The 26,277-nt window shown below is 34.1% G+C and overlaps 1 protein-coding gene across 13 annotated transcripts in view; it reads left to right on the top strand.

The window, feature by feature from the left end:
• PPP1R9A (protein phosphatase 1 regulatory subunit 9A) overlaps positions 1-26,277 on the top strand; it is a 362,801-nt gene that overhangs the window by 250,002 nt on the left and 86,522 nt on the right. For 8 of the 13 annotated variants that reach the window (XM_045793220.2, XM_045793219.2, XM_087861069.1 and 5 more), the window contains 2 exons: positions 17,372-17,507; positions 22,428-22,493. In XM_045793220.2, the coding sequence (XP_045649176.1) occupies positions 17,372-17,507; positions 22,428-22,493 (202 nt within the window). The remainder of the gene's footprint in view (positions 1-17,371; positions 17,508-22,427; positions 22,494-26,277) is intronic. The other 5 variants (XM_087861071.1, XM_087861070.1, XM_087861066.1 and 2 more) reach the window with 1 other exon arrangement.

Genomic DNA, 26,277 nt, shown 5'->3' with positions numbered 1-26,277 from the left:
AATTTTAAAGTGAAATAAGTAAGATATACATTCAACTTGTAAGAACATTTTTCTTTTTTCTTTCTTTTTTTATAAGAACATTTATCAGTTGCAAGGAAGTTTATAGTTACATGAAATCATAGCCATCCTTTTATTTCAAGCCTCCTGCAAATTACAAATGGCTTCTTAATTATCTCCTGATTTCAGTCTCTCCCTTCTTCAGTCTGTCCTTCTCATCCTTCCTCTGAACGGAGGAAAGTAATAGCAGTTTTCAAATCTAGGAAGGGCTGTCATGGAAAAGGGAATTAATTCATTCTGTGTAACTCTAGTACTGGAAGATCTGAGACCTGTGGGTAGAAGTGATAATTCCGCATCCATCATGTGCTTCTCCTCTTCACAAACCTTCAGTGGCCCCCCATTCTGTACAGAATCTAAGCTCTTTTTTTTTTTCTTAAGATTTTATTTATTTATTTAACAGAGAGAGAGAGAGACAGCCAGAGAGAGAGGGAACACAGGCAGGGGGAGTGGGAGAGGAAGAAGCAGGCTCCCAGGGGAGGAGCCTGATGTGGGGCTTGATCCCAGGACTCTGGGATCACGCCCTGAGCCAAAGGCAGACGCTTAACAACTGAGCCACCCAGGCGCCCCAGAATCTAAGCTCTTGATCCTGGTATTAAAATCTTTCATCACCCAGTCTTATCACTTACGTCTCCCTGTATTCATGCTTTGGTACAGTCACACTGGTGTAGTCATATTCCTTCAAATGTGACTTGTGAATTATTGCTTTGTCACTGTGCCTTTCTCGCTGTCATTTCTTCTGTTTAAAATACTGTCTTCTGTTTAGAACCTACTTATCTCGAGGAACATATTTCAACTCCTTTACCCTCCAAGAAGTCTTCCTTGACCTCCATATCCCCTAGTGATCTCTTCTTCCTGGTAGCAGTCATCATTCATACTACTTTTTTGACCTTGAGGTTACAGAATATTACTTTCATCTTTTAAAAGCATACATTTTATTTCCTCATTCACTTTGCACAAATCTTGATATTGAAATGGGACCTTTAACCCTCCTTGTCCCCCCAAATTATTTAACCCAGGGTCTTAATTAATTGAATATAAGGAGAAAGTCTTTTCTCAGTTTTAACTTCTTAAAAATAATATATGAGTCCTCTGGGTATATTTTAGGTAGTAGTTCCTCATAAAGTATTAATACAAAAACAGGATCCAAAAACTAGACCTGTATTTTTAATGAGCTTTTTAAAACTGAGAATTTGAAATATGCATGTTTTTATATTTCTTATTAATTGGTGACTTAGCTGTCACATTTAGTGTTTACTGAAATTTATTTTCAAAAAGAGATATCTGAAAAATTAGTAAATTTAGTTTGATTTTTTTCCTAACTACTAAGCACAGATCTGGGAGGAATGTGCGTAAGCCATGGATCTAAAGATACAAGTGGGAGAAAGATAGGAAGCTAGAAGTGATGAGAAAAACAAAACTGAGGTTTGGATGTGATTATTTCTGAAGTATTAGAGGTCAAGATTTTTACTCATTTCCTGGAAACGTATATGAAATTGGTGCCAGCATTTGGATACGCATCGAAATCACACAGTGAAGTTCTGTGACTTCGTCCGCACTCACGGAGAATTATTTTCCATCTGACCTCAGTCTGCTTTATTTTATTAAACTTTAAATCACAATGCCTGAATTTATGAACTAATATTGCTAACAAAGACTCCATTAATATGACATTTTTAACACACTAGAGAAATCACAAGTATTTTAGGTGATAATTTTTAAGGCTTATGTGTTTTCAACTCTACATCATTCATGTGAGTTAAGAAGTGGTTCAGTTCCAACCAGGTGAGGTTCCTAGGGGATTGAAAGTCTAGGCCTGACACGAAATATCAGTAAACAACTACTGTTTCCTTCATTTTACTGATGTCATTTAAAACTAAGTACTCATGATAAGTACTATGCTAATATCATGTAATTACTTTACTTAATTGATTAGGAAAGGACTCGCAGGACTCAAGTAGTTCATAGTCAAAAATCATGCAACAGCACAGTGGCAGCAGGGGAAAGCTAAGCGTTAATAGGGTGGGCATGGCGAGCTCCAGACACAGTCTTTTTCATCATCGCTCTCCTGGGCTTCGCAGGACTTGTTGGGCTCCAGATGCTAAGCCACCACGGGCGTGTGCATGCAGCATCTTGGTACCAAGGAGTCCAAAATCTATGCATGGTAGGGATTTCTCACTGAAATCATTGAATACAACCCTGGACTCCACCAAATCCAGGTAGAAGGAATAAATCCAATGATTATTACCAAACAGTTTCGACAGGCTAGTCTGTCTTGCCTTGAAGCAGCTCATGGACCCATATTTGCAAAACATCGTTTATCCCTGATTAGTACATCTCACGGCTTTGACCAACGTTCAGTACCGTGCTCTAGGCAAGTCTGTGTTGCATCCCAGCTGGTCTCGAGATTAACTCATGCTCTGGAATACATAGTGCATGACACATTTACTGCTCTCCTTTTGACTTTAGATCCATACTACTTAGTATGTTTCTACTGTATATTTCTTCTTTAAATTTTTTTTTTATTTGAGCGTATTTATTGAACATTCAATGTTATCTGGTGAAAACCTAAAATGAAAACGTTGTTAAGTTATTTGCAAACCTGTAATCTTTTTGGTGCTTGATAGAACATAACATGCCATATGTAATATAGTTAAAAATTTAGAAAGAAGTTCTGTTCTTATTGTCAGATCCTGCATTATATAAAAAATAATTTAAACAGTTTAGATTCAGTTCATTTGAATCACGTTTATCTACTTACAGTTCATTTTTATGTCAAAACATACTAAATGATGCTTTTCTTGGAGATCGTTAAAGAGCCTTATGTCTGTTCATCCATGTAAAGTTATGGAAAAATACTTTCAAACTTAAAATTATAAAGTTATTAGGAAAAAAAATAATTCGAAAAAGATAAAAATACTGGTTATATACCTATGGAAAGAAAGTAGGAATCTCTAGATATTAGGAGATTAAAAGTTATACAAACTACCTTCCATTTATTTTTGGATATAAAATTTAGCTTTCTGTGATGTAGTTTTGCCAGAGATGGCCCAAATGTAGACATTTGACTCAATCTCTTCTGTTATATCTCTGTGGACAAGGGGAAGAATGTGTTTGAATTATAGTATGGCCAGAGAATAGGCACAATCATACAGCTGATTCTGTTACAAATTATAAATATTATTTAATGTATTCACTGATATTTCTTTATGCACTTAGTACTAGGAATAATTGTCTTTCTCTGGTAACTACCCTTTTTCCCGTGAAACGAGCCCTCAGGATTCAGATACTGGCTTAACCACTTAGATGTATGAGTTTATGGGAGTGCTTAAATCTCCCTGTGCTGTAGCTTCATTTATAAAATGGGCATCATAATAGTACCTCCTGCATACATTTGAGATGAGTATTGAGTTAAAACATACGATGAATGCCTAGAGAAAGTTGAAATTCAATGAAATATTAGTGATTATTATTTTCTTCTGAAAACTCTGATTCCTTCTTAGGTGTTCCTGTGATTGTTAGGAAACTGAGAGTCAATTTTATAGCCATTTCTGACAAAGGCACAAGATCTGATAGTCTGCAGAGGAAACCATTGTTACTGGTTTCTCTTTTTAGTTCTTTTGGAAGTACCAATATAAGTCTTTTCTTCATTTCTTGATTTTTCAGTTTTAGATAAAAATTTAATTATTGTTTTTTAATAAAACTTTCACCTACCAGGGTTTTTTTTTTTTTTTCCAAGTTAAAAACTTCTGCAAGAGTTTATGACATTCACTTTCTGTTATATGGCTACAGTTGTCTTAGGTAGTTTTTCTATAAGTTCATTCAAAAAATTAAAACCAATAAGCAGTATTTATAATGTTATAAAAATATTATTCAGTCTAGAATCAAGTAGTATGACTAAATTGATAGAAAATGAAATGTAATTTTATGTCACTTGATCTCTGTCACTTTTCAAGGCATAAAGGTTCTAATGGATACTGACTTAATTTATTTCTAGCCTTCTTGATTTCCTCTGGGTCATACATAGCTGCCAGGGTGCTTACATGTCTGAAAATATATTATTTGGCCCTCAGATATAACTAGATATAGTATTTGAGTTCAAATCTTTTTCTTTCAGTATGTGAAGATATTTTCCATTGTCTTTTAATATCTACAATTGGTAAAGAGAGATTTAATATTAATCTGATTTGTAGTCCTTTATGGTTTTCTGTTTTGGGGCTTTTTTCCCCCTCTTAATTTGGTTTGAAATTTTTATCAGGCTATAATTAGATCTGTGTTTGTTTGTTTTGCTTGAAACTCAATCTGAGCACTTGAGTTTGGGAATTTTATATCATTTTGTTATTTTCCTTATTTATTATTCATTGTCTTGATCTTCCCTTCTCAAACCAGTATTTAATGGGGATTAGATACCATGGCCATATCCTCTGGCATCTTCTTTTCTCTCAGAATCTCCATCTGTTTACATTTTTGTTAATGTATTCTAAGAGTTTTCTCAATTTAATCTTCCAGATTACCAATTTATTTGTAAGCCATGGCCTTTTTTTTTTTTTTAAGCTGTTCTGGCCCATTCTATTTCCTTTTATTACTTAAAGCTTTGTCCTCTCTTGTCTAAGCTTGAGAGTTATTCAACTTCCTACTTGAGATCTTCATGTGGTTTTCAAATTTAAATTTCATGTGGCACATCACATGTGTATGTTCAGATTATTATTATTTACAGTTCTCTGGCTTGTACCCTCCTCCTCCAAAAAAAAAATCATATGATCTTTATTTAGCTGATTCCCTCTTATCAAGTCTCAGTTCAAAAATCACTCTTTCAGTGTGATTCTTATAAGAATTTTATATTATGGTATTTATGTTGTACAAACCCCAAGTCAGTTTCTATCACATTACCATGTTTTTCTACATAGCAGCCTCAAATCAAATGATCCTCTGATGATCCTCTCTCCCCTGTATTGCTTCTTTTGTTCAGTCTTCCACCACATTGACTCCTGACTAGCCTTGATAATTAGAGTATGAAGAAAGTAGTGATGTGTGACTTCTGAGGCTAGGCTAAAAGGCATGTGGCTTCTACCTTGGTCTTCTGGATTGCTAGCTCTGGGGAAACCTAGCTGCCATGTTGAGAAAACATTCAAATAGCCTCTGGAGAGGCTTACACAAGGAAGAACTTAGGCCTGCCAACACCCAGTGCCAACTATCCAGCCATGTGAGATCTTCCAGCCTCAGGAAAGCCTTGAGATACCTGCAGCCCTTGTCAACATTTGATTGAACTTAGTGAGAAGCACCAAGCCAGAACTGCCTAGTCAAGTATCTCCTGAATTCTTGACTCAGAGAAACTATGGAAGATAAAATGTCTAATTTGGGGATTATTTATGATATAAGTTAGAATAAAAGAGAGGACATTGTTATAGACCTAACATAAGGATTAGCCAATATTACAAAGAACTTTATGCTGATAAACACAACTCAGAATAAATGGTTAAATTTCTTAGAAGACAGTACTATGACAAAGTACCAAAGCTCACTCAAGAAAAAATAGTGTGTGCATGTGTGTGTGTATATGTACACATGAAGATGAATTTAGAGTTTAGGCTTTCTGGCAAAGAAAACTCCAGTTCCAGTTTGTTTCTTCGGTGAATCTTGAGAGGGAGAAATAACATGACCTCTATATAAACTTCTCCAGAACATAAAAAAGAGGACACATCTCAACTGCATTAATGAGACCAGCATTACCATCATATTAAAGTCAGAAAAGATATTAAAACAAAAATCATTACATACCAATATTGCTAATGAACATAGATACAGAAGTCCTTAGCAAAAATTTAACAGATTGAAGTCAGGAATATATAAAAAGGATAATATATTATGGCTAAATGACATTTATTTTTGGAATGCATGTTTGATTTAATGTTTGAAATTCAGCCTATGAAATTTTCCATTCTGATGGAAGAATGGAGAAATATCATAGGTTCATATGCTCATCCCAGTAGATGGAGACCAAAAAACTCAGGAAACTTGAAATATAAGGGAATTTCCTCAATGTGATACATAGCATCCAAGTGAAACCTACAGTTAGTATCGTACTTAAAGATGAGAGACCAAATGCTTTCTCTCTAGTATAAGAACAATGTGAGTATGTCCACTTTCACCACTTTATTCAGCGTTGTCCTGGGGCTCATAGCTAGGTCAGTGAGGCAAGAATAAGAAATGGAAAGCACATAGATTGGAAAGGAAGAAGTAAAATTGTTCACAGTTGAGATGGTCATCTATGTAGAGAGTCCTAAGGAATCTATCAAAGATTCTACTAAAACTAGTAAGTGAGTCAAACAGGGTTACAGGACGTAGGTTGATGTACAGAAATCAGCTCTAGTCTGTATACCAGCAACAAGAAGGAATTGAAAATTCAGATTAAAAATAACATTTACGTTAGCATCAAAAGCATGAAATACTTAAGGATAACCTGACATGGTATGTTGACAACGTCAGCAAAGTATTTCTGAGAGAAAATAAAGACTACCTAAATGAGTGTGAAGCAAGAGACCACGCTCATGAATCAGAATACTCAGTATTATTAAAATTTCAATTTTCTCCAAATCTGCAGACGAAGGACAATCCCAGTGAAAATCTCAGTAAGATTTTTTGTAGAAATTAATATTTTTTAAAAAGAACAAAGTTGGAGAACTCTGAGTGCCGCAAAGCTACACTAATCACAGCAGTCTGGTTTAGGCATATTGCTAGAAATACAGATTAATGGAACAGAAAAAAGAGTTCCAATATTGACCTGCACAGACGTGAACAATTGATTTTTGACAAAGGCACCAGGATAATTCAGTGGGGGAAATTATAGTCTTTTCAACAAATGGTGCTGGGACCATTGAATAACCATATTAAAAAAAAGAATAAGAACACTTGACCTTTGTGCCACAGTATATACAAAAATTAATTCAAGATTGATCATGTATCTAAGTGCAACAATTGAAACCATAAAATATCTAGAAAACAGGGAAAAATCTTTATGACATTGGGTTAATCAAAGATCTTTTAAGATACGAAAGCAAGAAATATTAAGAGGGAGACATGATAAATTAAATTGCATCAAAATTTAAAACATTTATTCAAAAAAATCCTTAAGAAAATTGAAAAGCAAACTAAATACTGAATATTTGCAAAAACAATTATCTGACAGAGGACTGTTATTTAGAAGATATGAAGAACTCTTTATAATTTAATAAGAAGATGTATAACCCCATTAAAAATGTGCAAATCAATTAAAGAGACACTTTACTGAGGAAGATACAGAGTTAAGCACATGAAATACTGCTTAACATCATTAATCATTGGGGAAATGCAAATTAAATCCACAATGAGGTACTACTACACACCCACTAGTATGGCTGAAATTTAGAAGACTGATAACACTATGCATTGACAAGGATGTGGAGCAAATTTAACATTCAGTCGTTGCTAGCGAGAATGGAAATAGCACAGCCATTTTGCAGAATAGTTTGGCAGGTTCTTATAAAGTTAAGCATGTACTTGCCATATCAGCCAGCAATTCTATTCATAGTTATGTATTCAGGAGCAATAAAAACATATATCTACCCAAAGACTCATACTTACATGTTCATAGGACTTTGTTCATAATAGCTAGAAACAACTCAAATGCCCTTAACTGATAAAGGATATGCAAATTGTACTGTATCCTGTGTAATGAAGTATTTCTCACCAATACAAAGAAGCAAATTACCAGTATATTCAACACAATATTTGACTGTCAGAACTATTACGTTGACTAAAGAAGGCAGACAGAAAAACCTTTATACTGTACTTTAAGCTGTAAGCATTTAAGAGGCTTTTTTGAGGTGATGAAAACGCGCTATATTGTGGCTATTGTATTTGTGACACAACTATATATATATTTGTGAGAACTCATTGTATTAGACAACTTAAATTTGGTGAATTTTATTGTATATAAATTGATCTCAATAAAACTGATTTTTTTAAATGTATGTTAATAGTTATGATTAACTTAAAAAGCACCATGCTAACTAATTATATTGATGGGGATGGGGATTTGGAAAGGAAGACAATGTCTACTTAAGAAAGGCAGATGTAGTTAAACTGAATTTCCTCAGCAATATGTGTATGTTATTACGCTCTTTACTTCTTTTTAAAAAATACTTGCCATTATTAATTTTTTACCAGAAAAAAGATATCTATATTAAATTCTTGTCTGAAGCCTTTTCTTTATTCAGACATGGGTTTGCAACATAGCTATTAAGAACTCATGGTTTTTTGGGAATACAGCTTTAAGTGGGACCTTTCCGATCTGGTTTACCGCTATGTAAATGACATAGTGTACTTATTGTTGCAAAATGTATTGCCTCAAAATTTAGTGACTAGAAACAACAAACTTTTTATCTCATAGTTTATGGGATCTACTTTCCATCATTTTCATGAGAGCCTCTCTGAAGGGATGCCTCACAACATGGAAACTGGATTTCCCAGAGGGAGTGACCCAAGATGGAACCTGTCGTCTTTTCATAACTTAATATCTAAAGTGACATTCCATCAGTTTTGTATTTTATTTGCGAAAAGAGCTAACAAGTCCCTCTTAAACTCCATGAACATCAGGAGCCAGAGATCACTCAGGTGCATCTTAGAGTCTGCGTATTATGTAGCGATCAATAACTAGTTGGATGGATGGATAGACAGGCAGTCTGATTAATGTTATACCACAAAATTTGAGACCGTTTAGGAAAGTCTGACCAGGATGGTGAGAGATCTAAACATTTTCTCCTTGTATATAAAAAAATTAAATATTCTGCCAACTTTTACCTAAAATAGAAAATTTTAAGAAGGTGTAGTAACGATTGTGAAGCATTTGAAAGAGTGAACTGTGGGAAAAGACTTAGGTATTCTTTTTAATTCCAGACAGCTGTCCTAGTACTGGAGGACGGCCATTATAGGAAAATGATGTTACAGGAGAGAGATTGTGATTCAATAAGAGAAATTTCTAATAAATTGTATATTTGCTCTTCAGTGCCATTTACATAAAACTTTAAATGCTTTCCGGCAAGTACTGCTACCTATGATCAATAACTATGCATTCATCATGCTTTTGTCGTTAGTATATGTGTTTGGTGACTTTTTGACATTGAGCCGTATGACACTTCCGGGGGTGAGGATTTTGTAGGAATTGTAGTTACACATAATAAAAAATAAACTAATCTGAAGGTCTTAAATATTTCCCTGTCCTTTTTGGAAGAGGTTATAATACTCAAAAAAAATACGAATGGATGTTGAGTTTTTAAAATAAATACGCACTTGTTAATTTTGGATTCATACTTGGATATATAATTTCTAAATATGAAAGTGTTAAAAAAATTCTTTACCTAAAGTCATTGGTTTTTCCATTGGAAGATTTCCATTTGAAGTACATTAAATCTGGAAATGTTTTTGCTTTGTTGACATCAGTTTAATAAGAGGTTTTGTTGCCATTACAGCACAGGGGGAAATTGAGAGTTTCTCTTTATTTTGTGATTGTGCATAATGGAGTGTCGTTTGTAATGGAGGGCAGTGAGGGCACCACCATGTTCATGGGAATTCTCAGTCCTTACAGATTTTGTGTTTACATTACTGCCTTGTGCTTAGACAAGAGGAATGGCCACTATGGATTTGGGACCATGGATATTACAACTTTTAAATTACAACTACTGGTGATAGAAGTTTAAAACAGTGGAAATTTCAAAAAATTGTTTTAAAGGGGACCTTACCTTAATGAGACATATTCTGGTACCATTATATACAGGTTAGCATTCAAAAATTTTTCCTTTAAATGTTTGTATGCATAACTATTTAAACCCAAAATATCAAAGTTAGCTTTCAAATCAAGAAATGTCACTTCTTGAGAAGGTATAGCATTTTTAGAAAATATTTAAGTTTATGCCTGTTATGTAGTATATAGTCCTTGAAATGGCATGTGTTAGGCAATGTTTTTTTTATCTCTAAAAAAACTTTTGTTCTATATTGAAATACAGTGGTAGAATAACGTTCTTACGATTAAGATTGGGTTAGATACAGAATTCATTTCAAAGAAGTAATGCTTACAGTTAAGTTTAAACATTTCAGATCTAGATATTTAAGTTCTAGCTTTTAAAAGCAAACAGGTTGATGGGGGGAGGTGGGTGGGCGATGGGCTAGATGGCTGATGGGTATTGAGGGGAGGGTACTTGTTACGATGAGCACTGGGTATTATATGTAAGTCACGAATCACTAAATTCTAGTCCTGAAACCAATAGTACATTATATGTTAGCTAACTAGAATTTAAATAAAAATTTGTAATGCAAAAAAATAAAAGCAAACATTTTCCTAGATGAATTTAAAAATTTTAAATGTTAAATATAGAGTATGTTGTATTAATCTAAATCCCAATATAGAAAGGAAAAATATGTAAGAGTACCCAAATACAAGAAAGAGGCAAAAGCTTTGTTGTGTAGGACTTTAACCTCTAGATACTAATAGCAAATCTCAGTGAGAGCAAGTAAATACACATTTAGCACCACTTGCTCAAGTACAGTTAAGTCAGGTATTTTAAAAGCTATCAAGTTTAGAGTAAGGCCATAAAATGTGATCAAACATAGAAAAAAATGAGACAACTTTCTACAAAAATGTTTAAAAGTACCATGTGATCTTATGATCCAAGACTCCAGTATAATGAGAGTAGGTGGTGTGTATATATTTTTCTTTTTGTTTTTTAAGTATATCTTTTAGGTTTTTGGTGTGCACGCAATAAATATTTGTTACAGAATATCTGAATAAAAGAACTGGTTCTGTAAGAACTAACAACTATATCCTACTATAGCTTTTCCTTTTGTAGACTTGCTTAAGTCTACATTAAAAGTTCTTTAGTTTAAAAAAATTTTGAAGTTTTGATATCATTTAAGTGCCATTTTTGACGAGTGTATCACTTTTATTAGAATAAATGTCTGCAAAACAAGGCACTCATAACTCATCATTTTCAACATGACTTCTCATATCATTTACACTGAACATGTAGGATCTTTATGACTTCAATTCAGCAAATTGTAAATTCAATTTTATAGTTGTTTAGTTTTTGTTTGACAGCTCACCAGAGAATTCAATAAACTAATCCAGTGAATCCTGTATAATCTCGTCATCTAAACTCTAAAGGACAGTGCATGGGCACTGCTTGGTCTGCTAATAGATGAAAGGTAAAGGGAAAACTGGTTTATCTGTCTTTACTTATTGTATCTCAGCCTGAGGGGGAGGGGAGGCAGTTCTTATTGAAATAATTCACGTCAAAACAAGATAATTGTTTGAAACACTAGAAACAAGTCATGCTGAACACATAAACCCTCATTTTGTATTTTAGCTTTAGCCTTTGTCAGTTATAACCTTAGAAAATACCTAATTTTTAATTTGAATGTCTATTACAGTTTGGCTCTTGTTACCTCATCCTTTATAGCTAAAAAATAAAAAGATCACTCCATTCCTTGTGGAAGCATAGTAAACGAATTTAGAAAGTAACAAGAAAACTTTTTTTTTTGAAGGATCTTCGAGGCTGATTTGACTACATGCATGTCATTTCAGTCAGAGATAATGTCTAAAATATAAATCATAATTGTGTATAAATATCAGTTGATTTGGTCACATATGTTCAGAGGGACTGATTGTTGCTGACTTTATTAATTGTTCTATTTTTGAAGACTTTAAAAATTCAATTTAAAGGAATCACATAAACTATACTTTTATATTTTGACGGTAACTGAAATTAAGGTTCTCAGAACTTTAGTGCAAGTATTTAACCTTTTTACCATGGTTGACTCAAAAACCTACTCTGTTTTCAAAGCTAGTGTGATGCAAATAAGATGTAATTGGGCCAGTCTGCACAGATAGCACTTTAAAATGCGTTCACCCCCATCTAGCTATTAATACATTATCCAGGTAAAAACGACAGTAAACATTTGTTAAATACTCTTTAGGCACTAGGTCCTTAGTTAAGCTTTTTATATGTATTATATAGTGTTTATTTAAGTTATTATATTCGTTTTATTGCAATACGGAAACTAAGGATTAGAAGTGTTAATACATTCAGGGTCACAGAGCCAGTAAGTCATGTTTATGGTTTAGTGAATTGGTCCTATCACAGCCTTTTCCCCCTTTTACAGACACTTTTAACCCCTACATTTTACCATCACACCATATCCATAGTGTGAATTCATAATTGCAATAATAACCTAACTTTAAATTTTGCATTTTCTGCTCAATTCCACACGCATGTGCTAGACTGTACACATATTGTTACAGCAGTCCATTTATAAAGACAGCTTCAACAGGGACCAAACATTTAAGAACATACAGAAAGGTAATTTGAATGTTACACATTTTCCAAATGGGAGATTTTATCACTATCATCATCATAATAGTGCCTAATGTTCTTTCCTATCTATACCACATTTTATTCTTTCATCACTCCTTTAGACACATGAAGTAGATACCAGTTTTCACATGAGGAAAATAAGGCGTGGAGAATAGTTTAGTTCTACCTCTGGGTGCTTTCCCTCTGAACCATAGTTATCAGGATGCCATTTTACTCATGCGCATATGAACTATAAATTACAGTGAATTACAAGGCTTTATAGATGTGTGTAGCTAGGTGCTATAACACTACCCCAAACAGCTGCCTGAATGAGCAGATGTGTTCTGTAACCCAATGCTTTAAAAAGTATATTTCATGAGGTGGATTGTTTATTTTATATACAATTAGAAATCACTTTTATTTCATAACTGTAAAGTGATTTTGAATACAAACTAATGTTGGGCAAATAGTGAATAACGTTAAATTGTAGGGACCAGTTCAGAAAGCCACACTGTGATTTGAGCAACTTTGCCTTCATGGTTTAAAATGCTGGTTTCTTATGCAATGTGGGACAATTTTTATTTCCTCTGAAATTTCGATTATATGTGTATTTATTCCTTTTGGTTTTAGCATCACAAATAATTCTGGTTTGGAATTAGAGATCATGTTTGGAGGGCAGGAAGAAACTTGCATGTCATATTGGAGTTTTGATTTATTATATAATTATATAATTGATTACGATATGATATGCTCTAATATTATAATTTGGGCTTTAAAAATAATTTTCTGCTTTAAAATTTCTCACAAGGTCTTTCTTAAGACTCCTTCATTCACCTCATCAGCAGTGGTTCTAACTTGTTGGCAAGAGAACCAATCTTTTTCTCTCCCTGAATTGTGTTCAGAGTAATTTTAAACACTTGCCTTGCAGAGGAAATAAACTTCTCCATTCTTAGGGAAAACTGTTCAACTAAAAAATCTGACAGTGTAATTCTCAAATGAGTTTAAAGAATTTATGGCTTAAATGAATGTAAATTCTAATTTACCTTTTACTTTGAGCTTGGCTACTATTTTCAGTTAATACCATTTTGTACATTAATTGCTTCTTTCAAATTCCTGTCAGCTTTATAGTATGTATGTAAGTGGTACTTCCTCACGCCCCACTCTGTTATACATTTGAAGAAACATAAAAGATCAATCTGGGTTTTCCTAAGTCTCTCATTCTAGGATATGAGTTTCTTAATTGCTTTATATTTATATCCCTAGACATCATTTCTGACTTTGAGACTGTTAACCAAAAATATAATGAATTCAAGATAGTCCTTATATGTCTAGATTAGTTGGGCATGTTAAAGACTTTATGTATCTTCCATCACAGAAACCGAGTATCTCCAAATGAAACAGACAAACAGGTAGGAAAAGAAGAAATAAAAATAGGGGATATTCATAGTGGATATGAGCTTATATTTGGGAAATTCTAAGGAATCTGTAAAAGTCTTCTATGATTAATAAGTGAGTTTAGCAAGGTCACAAAATACAAGGCCAATTTTCAAAAGTCAATTATATTTCTATATTCTAGCAACAAACAATTAGAAACAAATTTAAAAATCAGTACCACTTTACAGTAACTTGAAAAAACATGATATAGAGATAAATTGAACAAACTATGGCTACAACTTTGCACTGAACGTTGTAGTGTATTACTGAAAGAAAGTACAGAAAATCTAAATAAATGCGGAGATGAACCATGTTCACGGATCAGCTCGATATCACGATGTCAGTTTTCCACAAATGGATCTATAGATTCAAAGCAATCCCAAATCAAACATCAATGGGCTTTTAAAAGAAATTAATAGCTGATTGTAAAATTTATACGAAAATGCAGATAACTTTGAATAGTCAAAATAGTTTTGGAAAAGATATACAGAGTTGGAAAATTCACACCACCTAGTTTCAAGAGTGATTATATGGTATTCAAGGCAGTGTGGTATTTGCACAAGGATAAATACATCAGTGGAAAAGATTGGAAAGTCCAAAAGTCAACCCAAGTATCTCATCAACTGATTTTCAACAAATGTGCTAAAGTAATTCAATGGCAGTAATGAATAGTCTTTTCAATAAATAGTGTGGAAACAACTAGTTATCCATGTGGAAAATAATGAAACTCCACCCTTACCAAACATCATGCATGAAAATTAATTTGAAAGATAGGGACCTAATATAAAATCAAAACATTAACACTTCAAGAAGAAAAATAGGAGAAATCTTGGCAATCTTAAATGAGGCAAAGATTTCTTAGATAGGAGACAAAAGGCACAAATCTTTTTAAAAGATTTAAAAAGTCTTTAAAAAGACTTCCTTGAAAGACACAATTAAGAAAATTAAGAGATAGGGGTGCGTGGGTGGCTTAGTCCATTAAGCTTCTGCCTTCGGCTCAAGTCATGATCCCAGGAGTCCTGCATCAGGCTCCTTGCTCAGTGGAGAGCCTGCTTCTCCCTCTGTCTGCCGTTCCTCCTGCTTTTGCTCTCTCTTTCTCTGACAAATAAATAAATAAAATCTTTTTTTAGAAATTTAAAGAAAGAAAAAAAAATTAAGAGGTAAACCACAGACTAGGAGAGGATAATAAATCAAACAGAGATACACAGACATTATTTGTATGTGTGTATGTATCTATGTGTATTTATTATATACAGTATATGTAGATGAAGATATGCATCCAGAATATATAAAGAACTATTACAGTGCAGTAATAAAAAGCTGGACAACCCAGTTTTTTTTTAATATTTTTTATTATATTATGTTAGTCACCATATGGACAACCCAGTTTTTTTAAATTGGCAGAAGGTTTGAAAAGGTATTTCACTGAAAAAGATACATGAATGCTCACTAAGGGCATGAAAAGATACTTAACATCATTGGTCATCAAAGCATTGGAAATTAAAACCATTATAAAGGTACCATTAGATATTCAGTAGAATGGCTAAAAATTTAAAAGACAGTACCAAGTGTTGATTAGGATGTAAAGCAACTGTAATTTTCCTGCATTGCTAGTAGGAATATAAAATGGTACCACTACTTTGAAAAATAATTTGGCCATTTCTTTAAAAGTTGAACATACACTACCATAGAACAATTCCACTATTAGTTATTTGTCTAAGAGAAATGAAATTTTATGCCCCCACAATGACTTGTACAGAAACATTTATAGTAACTTTGCTCGTAATATCCAAAATCCAACTCAAATACCCTCCAGTAGAAGAATAGATAAGCAAATGTAGCACATCTGGTACAATGAAATACTATTCAGTAATTAAAAGGAATGAGTTACTGATACTTGCATCAGCATGGTAAGTCTCCAAAACATGGTGAGCAAAAGAAGTCAGACACTCTATGATTCTGAAACTCTAGAAAAAACAAATCTAATATGGACCCAGCGTGAGGATGACTTACTAGAAAGGGAAATGGTATAATTTAGGTTGATGAAAATGTTGTGTATCTTTATTGATGTGGTGATTACAGGTTATGTTTGTGAAACTTATCAAACTGTACGTTTAAAATAGATGTACTTTATTATGTGTAAATTATACCTGAATAAGGATGAAAATTATAGAATTTATAAATTCTGCTTACACTTGATTCCCAGAGGAAAATAAATGATAAATAATTTATGAAGCATAATTTCAAAGTCCTGTTTGGAACTATAAAAATATTGCTATAAAGACAGTTAATTACTAGCATCTAAGTGTGAAAATTTTGACTTTTAATGCATTTGTACAGAGAGTGGTGGTGTATTTCATTTAAACTTATGATCCAATACAGCAACATACTATAATCAGAGGAAAACATCAGTTTAGTATAGAAGCACGATTAAACAAAAGTCACATCCAAAATCATGAACTTAAATGATACATAGAAACAAAATCATGTGTACTACTCATATATTTTTAGAAAAATAGAACCATATATTAGTGTGAAAAGATGTTAAGTGAATATTAATTTGTTAAGCAAGACGCTTAGTATTGATGAGGTTGTATCGTACGTGACTTGTTTTTACTTTATACTTTTTTTTCTTACAGTAATTGATATGAACAGATATTTCTCTTTGTCCCTTTATTTCTTGAAACCACACCTTTCCTCATAACATCTCTTTGTCCAAAACTGAATTTTCAAAATCATGACCTCTCCTTATTTTAGTTTTTCTTTTTAAAAACAAAACCAAAACCTACATTTGTTTCCCCTTCTTTTATCTCCAGTGTTATAGTAATTTAGCAGAAGTTAATGCCTCTATTTACCCACTTAAGGCATGCTATTCCTCAGAATGTTTTTGATGCAGTTTTTGCGTTGTAAAAAGGACAGTATTCTGGAAATGATTCTCAAGTTCGATTGTACAAGAAATTATGAGTTCGCATCCACGTTGTAGGGCGTCAAAAATGTGTGAAGTACTGTAGAATGGATTACATCTCTTTTGTCTTCTACCGAAGTAATATTTTTTTTTTAAGAGAGAGCAGCATGGAAGTGGGGGTTGGGAGATGAGGGGTGGCAGAAGGTGAGGGAGAGAGAATCTTGAGCCGGTTGCATGCCCAGCGCCCACCGGAGGCAGGGCTGATCTCAGGACCCTGAGATATGACCTGAGCAGAAATCAGGAGTCAGGTGCTTAACTGACTGAGCCACCCAGACACCCCATTTTTTTTTTTTTATTGACCTTTACTTTTCTCCTTTCTTTTCCTTTAAGGTATGTCTACAATCGCCTGTTCAATCACTCAGCTAACCTCCCCTTCCATGCAGGCATACCATTTAGAGTATATATGTGATATTATTTTCTTGAGGCTTGATAGACTGTGATGAGCTATCAAGCTCAGTTGCTTTTTTTTTTTTTTTTTTTTTAGCACTCCTTTTTGCTGGAGAATCCAACTAAGTCTCCCTTCACCTTCCTACAGGTTTGTTATTGGGCGAGAAAAGCCAGGACAAGTGAGTGAGGTTGCCCAGTTGATAAGCCAGACGCTGGAACAAGAAAGGCGCCAGAGAGAGCTGCTCGAGCAGCACTACGCCCAGTACGACGCCGACGATGATGAGGTAAGTAGTGCTCGCAAACGTCCTTCCTACCTTTCTCCCCAGCACGTTCTACTTTACAAAACTCTCTTTACCGTGTAAAAGTATGATAGGTTCTTTGCAGTTTCTCATGGAGAACGTGTCTACATTCAACCTCACACAAAAGGGATATTACTTACATCTGTTATTAACTTATGAATCAAGTGATGGTATCCTGTTTACGACATGAAGACTTTGGGATCAAATAAGTCATGTTTTACTGCACTATTAAAAGAAATTCACCAAAACAAAAAAGAGTAAAAACACCAACATGCGAATAGTAGCTATCTTTATTGTTGGAATTTGGTCTTTTTCTCTCTCTGCTTTATATTTTTTCGATTTCTCCCCCAATTTTCTACAGTAAGTTTTCTACAGTAAGTTTGTAATGCTTTTTGAAAAAAAATCAGCAAACGTTTTGATTGAAAAAATGCACACATTCATACACAAACACACACAGAAAAGTACTAAAAATTGCTGGGTGTTTTCAGGTTTCTTTTTTCCAGGAAGAGAAAGTTCTTTGGATGTGCTCACTGTGATTTGTGCTAACATAATGCAGAACAAAGCTTTCCACCAGCACATATTCCATAGAGTAGATACATATTGGAATAATTTTGCATCCTGCTCTCTGTAGAAGATCAAGTAAATGAATAGAAGCTAACCCCCAAGTGAAAGTGGCTCTCCGGAATCCTTGTATGTTGTAATGTAATGCAGATGCTGGTCTATTTCTAATGTAAATGCCAAATGTACATTGATATAATGGGACAACATGCTTTATTATAAACATGTTTAAACATGCATGTGTTTCATATTGGCATGTCAAAAGACCCATCAATAATTTAACCAGAGTATTTCATGCTGCATAAATATAGCAAATATTCAGGTAAAGCATATATTATTTATTCCAGCTGATATAAGGACAGTGCAACTTCATATGTTCAACCTCTACTCATCTGAATATATTCTTTTTCCAGAGCTTTTTTTTTGGTCTCTAGCCAGGACATAGTGAAGATTAATAAATAGACATTGAAATATTTTCATGTATTTTTAGTCTAGAATGTTTTAACCCAAATGTATCTTAATTTTTTATGTGTTGGTAGTTTAATGTAGTTTATTCTCTGTTTATTATAGCAGACAACTAAAAATGGTGCATCAGTTAACTTTCGTTCGGAGAATAAACACTACAAAGTCTTCATGTGAATGTATTCGTCTCTTAGAAATCTATCTAGTTGATTTAATTTTTTACTTGCAGAGTCCATTTGAAATGGCAAGTGTTTTTTTTATCATACTGAGATATAATATGTGAAAATGTTACGTTGATTTTAGAAATTAAAAACAATTTCCTCAAATATTGTAATTTTCATCTTAGTCTTCAGTTCTCTGTGCTAGTGTTTTGTGTTTTATCAGAGACACTGATTTTGCTTTGGCTGCAAGCCTATTTTTAGGATCGTGGAATCATTCTCTGCAAGTTTGGTTTTTACCTGCTGGCTCTGCTAGAAAGAATTTGGATGTGAGATTCGGGGGAGTTCGGGTGACATCAAGTGGAGGAAGGTGAGGAGGCCAGGCTCCCCAGTCTGTGGGCCTCCAGGACTTTAAGAGATCGGGCTAAATTTCTGCAGTCTTTCTAGCTTTTAATATTCTGTGAGTGTGTGAAATAAAACATCAAGTCGAGCAAGGAAAGAGGGAAGATAAGATAGTTCTTTAAAGCTCTCCAAGTAAAAATTTTAGATCACTACAGACTACATACTTCTTCCAGTTATTTTAAGGAATTGAGCACATTTAGTCCCCAAAAGTTTTCAACTCCAGCCTCTAAAGCTTTTTGTTTTTTGTTTGATGTAAGATTCTCTCTAATTTAGTAAATTGAGTCAATGCCAAGTGAGTATTTATTACTCAACTTTTATGCTTAGGAGCACACCATATAGATTTGTTTGTTTGCCTAGTTTTTATGAGGAAGGCAAAGTTGATTGTCACCTGGGAAGGTATTTTCAGGACTAAGAAAGGTAAATAAATATTCAGTGCCTGGCACTTGGCAAAGTGCATTTCCCTGCCTGATTTCATTTAATCTTTATAGCACATGGAAGAGATTTTTTTTTCTAGAAATGAAGCAAACGAGCCTTTTTTTAGGCATATTGCTAGTAGTTGGCAGATTTGTGATGGGAATCAGATCTTCCTGTCTCCCAAGTTGGTACTCTTTACAAGACATTGCTGTTTTTGAATGAAGTGGACTAATGGGTCTTTCTTTGTTCAGGCACACACAGAACAACTGGGGGACAAGAGGTGTTGGAGAGGATTCCTGTGTTGGGTGATGGAGTTTCTTATAATACTTAGGTTTTATGATCCTTTATTCTGTATTTCTAATAATTAGGGGAATTAAATACTTGGAGAATTATTTTATTCTAGGCAAATAATCTGTAAGTATCCTATGAAGATAGGGCTTAAAGGGAAGAATAATTGAGTATATGATTTTTTTTTAATTCGAGTTTAGCTTTAGGTTAAACTTTTTCTTCTGTCTTCAAGTTGTAGAAATAGAAATCAGATGCTCGCTACTATGTTATTCCAAGTAACCTTCACTTTACTGAAAAGGTCAAGGAGCCTTTTTCTTTGTTTCTCTCTCATGCTTCTCTCTGACTTGTATTTCTCTCCCTTTCTTGTGTGTTGCCAAAATATGCTCAATTAAAACCAATTGTTAATATTCTGTGCATAGGAGAGATGAAAGCTGTACAAATAATGAAAATTCACTCTACTTTATTTACTTGATTTAAATTCATTTTTTACAAATGCTTCCAAATATTGTTAAATCAATTTGAATAATATGTCCCTATTTTTTTACCTACTCTCTTTCTCTCTGTTAATGAAAAGTAAAATGTCCAAGAGACATAGCGGAGGTGAGAAGAACCAATAACCATTGGTTATCCAATGGGTAAATGATCCTTGAATAACTGAGTTAATTTTATGTGTAATTGAACCATGTATTGATTTACATGTCTTTGTTAATCCTGAATTGTGTAATCAATCACTTGGCTTCTCACTTTCCTTATCATTTATGGAATCATCTTGTGATTTCAAAGTTAGAATCATTTTTATTTCAAAGTATCCCCTGTGACATTCCCTGGGCCAGCTAGGAAAACCTCTAATTAAATGCAGAACAACTGAGTTCGTCCAACTAATTTCCAGAGCCAGCACTTAGATCAGCATTGTCTACTGAAGGATAGATAGCTTCTGGTTTTGGTCAAATCATCCAAGGTTGATTTTAACTTGGAACTTGTCACATTGATAGAGGGGAGTTGCTTGCTTGAATTGACTATGGGGGAAACATTGCAATGTGAGAAATATATCCAGAAATTGTAAAAGTACAGTAGTTCTCTATCAAAACCATATTTAGGAATAAGAATACCTTATCATGTATTGTGTGTGCTTACATGTAGCTGTTTTAATGCTTTAGGACATTATAAGTTGTACTCCAATAGAATTTAAAATATATAGATATACCCAAAACGCTATTTAAATTTCTACACTTTCTGGGTTTTTTTCCCCCAAAATACGTAAACTAGAGGAGTTTACAGTAAGCAAACAGCCAAATCAGTTTTAATGTATATTCCTGTTTCTGTTTACTCTCTGTTAAACATTGTGATAAAAAAAAAAAAAGTTAAAAGGGCTCTGCACAAAGGTTGAAGAATGAGGGGAAGGATCCTTTAAAGAAGAGAAAGATTAAATCTGATCAATTGAAACATTTAAGATGTAGATCTGAATATATCTGTAATGAGCGATTGCAATTCTGGATGATAGAATCATTGTTCTTTTCTTTTTCTTTCTTTCTTTTTTAAACAATCTGGAAGGTAACGATGGAGGATTTCATTAAGCCCCTCACACAGTCAGCACTAGCCCACGAAATTCTGGGGGTATGGTAAATTTTTCAACTAGATTTTCATTTTCAATAACAAATTTAATCTCCTTTCATACTCCACAGCTGTCAATGTTTAGCCTGTTAGTGGTGGGATGTTGTAATTCTGGTATATGTTTTGTGTGGCATGGGTCATGTATGTAAATTGTGGGTATGTGTTTCTATCAGAGATCATTATGCAGTGTGAAATACAGTGGGCTCACACTAGAAATGAAGTATGAACTGGTGCTGTACCACTTTTTTGAATTAGAAAATGCATATGGTCGTTCACGTTAAAATAAACTATTTTACATGCACTTTGAAATTATAGGATTATTTTGGTTTGCTTCTTTAAATATGCTTTTAAAATATGATAATTATTGCATTTTAAAGTCTTAGATTATAGATGGTATGTCAGAGTCTCTTCAGGCAGTAGTTTATAACAAGGTTAATCGTCACTCTAGAGACTGAGGCCCCTTCTCTTAAAGCATAATTTAAGCTCACTTTCATAATTTTTTTCATTACTGCAAATTAATATAATTATAACTATATCATGAGAACATTAGCTTTTAGAATCTTTTAAGGTATTGAATACAATTTAGAGCAGCTACCTCCATGGTTATGCATTTTTATTGCTTGTGTTAACATGTAATAATTAGAGTCAGAAATATAATGGAGCTATGGTTTGCATAAGTGTTAAATGGTTTATAAGAATATAATTTTTAGGTGAAAAGCATTAAAGGGATAACGTTAAATTTGACTCATGCTGTTTGCTGTTCCTGGTTGGAAACAGCTTGTGTTGTGTGAACCAGAGATTGCAATTATTATGGGTGGCCTTTTAATAATGTGAATTGACTTTACATTGTTCATAATGTTAAGAAACTAAGAGTGGGAGGCATTCTCTCAGTTCTCCAACGTGTGTGTTCTAGCAAGCACCAGAACTTCAGTGTTTTTTCTACCCTTTATCATTAGGCTGCTCTCTTTAATGGGGCAAAGCCTTCTTTAATTTGTGTTGTCAACCGTTTTAGAGCACTGTGGCTGAATTGCAAGGAGTGTCTGGCAACAGCAATAACAATAACAACTATTTCCTTAAGGTTTGTTTTTTTCGGTGGAAAATAATGCTTATCTGCACCTTTCTGCTTCACGTGTGAAATTAAATATTCTGTGTGTCTTATTAACTAGCTCTGTGCTCGAAGAACTTCTATAGAGCTGTGTGTTTTGTGTGTTGAATAATGTTGGGAAAATTATCATTTGAAAATAGTATTTAATTCTGAAATACAGCACATATTATAGGTGTGGGTTCTGCAAGTTGTACTCACTTCCTAATGTTTAGCCATGGATGTTGTTAACCCTTAACACTTTTAAGTATTTTGTGACTCATATTAAAGGGGGAGAAAAAGATACTCAACAACTAGGCTGTATGATGTATATACAATATAGTGTACACATTGTTTTTAAACCCAGTGGTTTTTTTTTTTTAAGATTTTATTTATTTATTTGACAGAGATAGAGACAGCCAGTGAGAGAGGGAACACAAGCACGGGGAGTGGGAGAGGAAGAAGCAGGCTCATAGCAGAGGAGCCCGATGTGGGGCTCGATCCGATAACACCGGGATCACGCCCTGAGCCGAAGGCAGACGCTTAACCGCTGTGCCACCCAGGCGCCCCCCCCCTTTTTTTTTTTAAGGAAAGAATCTTTTGATACAAAATTCTTCATTTTTAAAACAAGTAAATACACATATCTTTAAATTATAATACCACTTATTTACATGATTTATATGGTAGACCTAGTGAAATGTCTAAAAAACTATTACACTGCAAATAATAAAATAATTCTCACTATCTTTAGCTGCCAGTAACAGAAATAGAGGAGCTTAAAAATAGAAATCAAGTATATTTAAAATGGAGATTGGATTATGGTGATGAGAGGAGCCTGAAGAATAGGAGAAATATAAAACCTTTTTAACAACTTGTTTATAGACTCCAGTTTGACTGGATCTTTAAAATCATTAAATTTAATTACATCCTTTAGTTTGTGATCCCAAAATCTACAGTACTGGTCATTGTCGTTGAAACCCAGAATCATAAGATGTTTGGAAAACATTTAGTTGAAGACTGTGTATCCATGCTTGATCTAGCCTAAGCATTGTACACGTACACACACACTATCCCTTGGTGGTACACATCCTCTTATACTTGAAGGACCCTCTTTAGAAATATTCTTTGTATGTGAAAACATGATTATTTATGATATTGAGCACAGACAGGAAGATGGATCGTATCAAGGGAAGATAGAGGTTAGAATAGAAACCTTTGCCTAAATAATGTCATCTTTTTGTAGCTCATTTTCTTTATATTGTTTATCATAATGCAAGTGATTTGCATATGTTTTCATGTTATTTTCTTTCCAACTACCACATTGTGATGATATTTATTCATGAGTGAAATGTAAAATACTAAATAAACTCTGTCAAATTCTGCTATGCTATTAAATTCCTGAGAGTATAGACTTTGTACGTCCTAGAAATCATGCTAGAACAATTCTATATTACAATGATGGATCACAGAGTTTGAAGTGTTTGAGAGATGTCACAGAAATAAACACAAATGTCAGCATTTTTCCAACTTTAAGAACATTTATAAGTTGAATATAATTTTTTACCAAAAAGTTATAAAATGCAAAAAGGCACTGTGAGAAATGGACCTTATCAACCTTACTTCTGAGTGGGCCACAGGAATCCTGTGGCTTCCCCATGCCTTTGCTCCTTTGGTCTTCTCTTCCTGGAATGCCATTCCCTAAACCCATTCTTGGTCGCCCTTGTGTGCCCTCAAATCCTGTTCACTTTCAGGGCTCAATTTAGGTTTTGTGTATCTTTTCTATAAAGCCTTCTTGGACTTTCTCAGCTGAGTTCGGGACTCTGTTCCGTATGAGTCAACAATAGTACTGTGTGTATCTCTATCATTTACCCATAAATATCCCCCACTAGCTTGTAATTCTTCAATGACAGGTTTTAATAGCTGGTTGATTTTTAATACACACCGCCATGAGCGCAGCACTGGGCAGACGAGAGAAATTGAACAGAATTGAATCACTCAAGGATGCTAAGATGAAAACTAGAGAGTAGAGTTAAATGAGAATAAAATTTAGTTAGAAACATAATCTGAGATAGTGAGGGAAGAGTGGCACAGAGTACATGCGTAAAAGGAATGTCAGATCTGGCAAGACTAGAGATTGGAGACAGGGATTGAGGAATAATTTGGACTTGCCTTGGCACTTTGGGATTTCACATCTTTCTATAGGCTTTTGCTTCCATATCTTAGTTGTTTTGAGAGAACGTGAATTTGCAAGAAGGCCCTATCTCTATCACACTGCACCACAATTGTCTGCATGTAAAACCAGAAAAAAATGAATATACATATTTCATTCCTTGAAAACCTTTGGGTCTTAGAAACAGGAATTTGGTGACTCACATTGACATGACTTGTTTTTAGTCATAACTGAATAAACATGCAATAGAATAGTTGAAATGGCCTAAGTGATGTCAAGATCAGTACTGCATACATACCCATCTTCTGCCCAATAGCCATCAGTCATAGAAATACATTTTCATCAGCACTAAGAACTAAATGGTGACCTGTCCAAAGACCCCAGTGTTCTAAAGCAGCCTTATTATGGAGGCTTAACAGGTCTGATAAGGATTCCATTTATTTTAAACTGATATTGATGCTAGTAAGGGTAGTAGTAAAAACTCTTAATGGATTTCTGGAATTCCAGTCCTTAAAGGGGCTTTAAAAAAAATCATTTTATTGACATAAAATTGACATAGGTCACTATGTGTAGGTCTTAAGTGGGTAACTTGATTTTTTCTATTATTATATATCCATGTTTCAGATATTAAAGTTAACATTAATGAGGGATAACTTACATACAATAAAATGTACCAATTTTAAATGTACTCATGTGGGCAGACCGTTTCATGAATAATCACCACCACAGTCAAGATACTGAACATTTTCATGACCTCAAATAGTTTCCTTACAGAACTTCGCAGTTACTCTCAGCCCAAATCAAACCATTGAATCTATTTTCTGACACTAGAGATTAGAATGTCATTTGAACAGAACCATAAAATATGTACTTTTTAATGTCTGACTTCTTTCACTTTCATGATGTTATATTTATCCTAAGTGTTCTGTATATTATAATGAGACTGTAATTGGTATTGCTTTGAGTTGCAGTGTACAAAGCCCAGGGCCCAGCCAAAGTGGGATGTCTGATTGGAGAACTCCATCATAAAGCTGAAGTCTCATGGTCTACACTACTCAATAAGATGAAAATAAATCTAATCTTCCACTCCAAAGACTGCATGAGAAATTGCCAATGTCAAACCTTGATGCTAGGTGGAAGGGAAGAAAAATTTTTTTCTGAGACATTGTGATCACAGCAGCCTAAATTTATGCTACCTTTCAGGAGGAAAAAAAAAAAAAAAGCATGTCCTTTCTTGAGCCATTCATCTTTTTTTTTTAAAGATTTATTTATTTATTTGAGGGAGAGAGTGGGGGAAGGGGGGCAGAAAAAGAGGGAGAGAGGAACTCAAGCAGACTCCACGCTGAACCAACCTAGGGCTCAATCTCATGACTCTGAGATCACAACCTGAGCTGAAACCAAGAGTCCGCTGCTTAACTAACTACACCACCCAGGTGCCCAAAATCATTTATCTTCAGCAAGTTTAAAAGTTAAAGTTTCAAGAAAAATGAGCTTACAATTTCAAAGTACAAAACTCACAGGGAACTAAATCACCATGAGTAACAAAGAGCAAAAGGAAGGGGCAGGGAGGAAGTGAGAAGGAATAGGAGAAAAAAGAAGAAAGGAAAGTAA

Source organism: Ursus americanus, chromosome 3, assembly GCF_024610735.1.
Source record: "Ursus americanus isolate L20-20 chromosome 3, mUrsAme1.1.p, whole genome shotgun sequence".
Lineage (NCBI taxonomy): Eukaryota > Metazoa > Chordata > Mammalia > Carnivora > Ursidae > Ursus > Ursus americanus.
The sequence above is the reverse complement of the archived record's forward strand: the minus strand, read 5'-3'. Positions and strand labels throughout refer to the sequence as shown.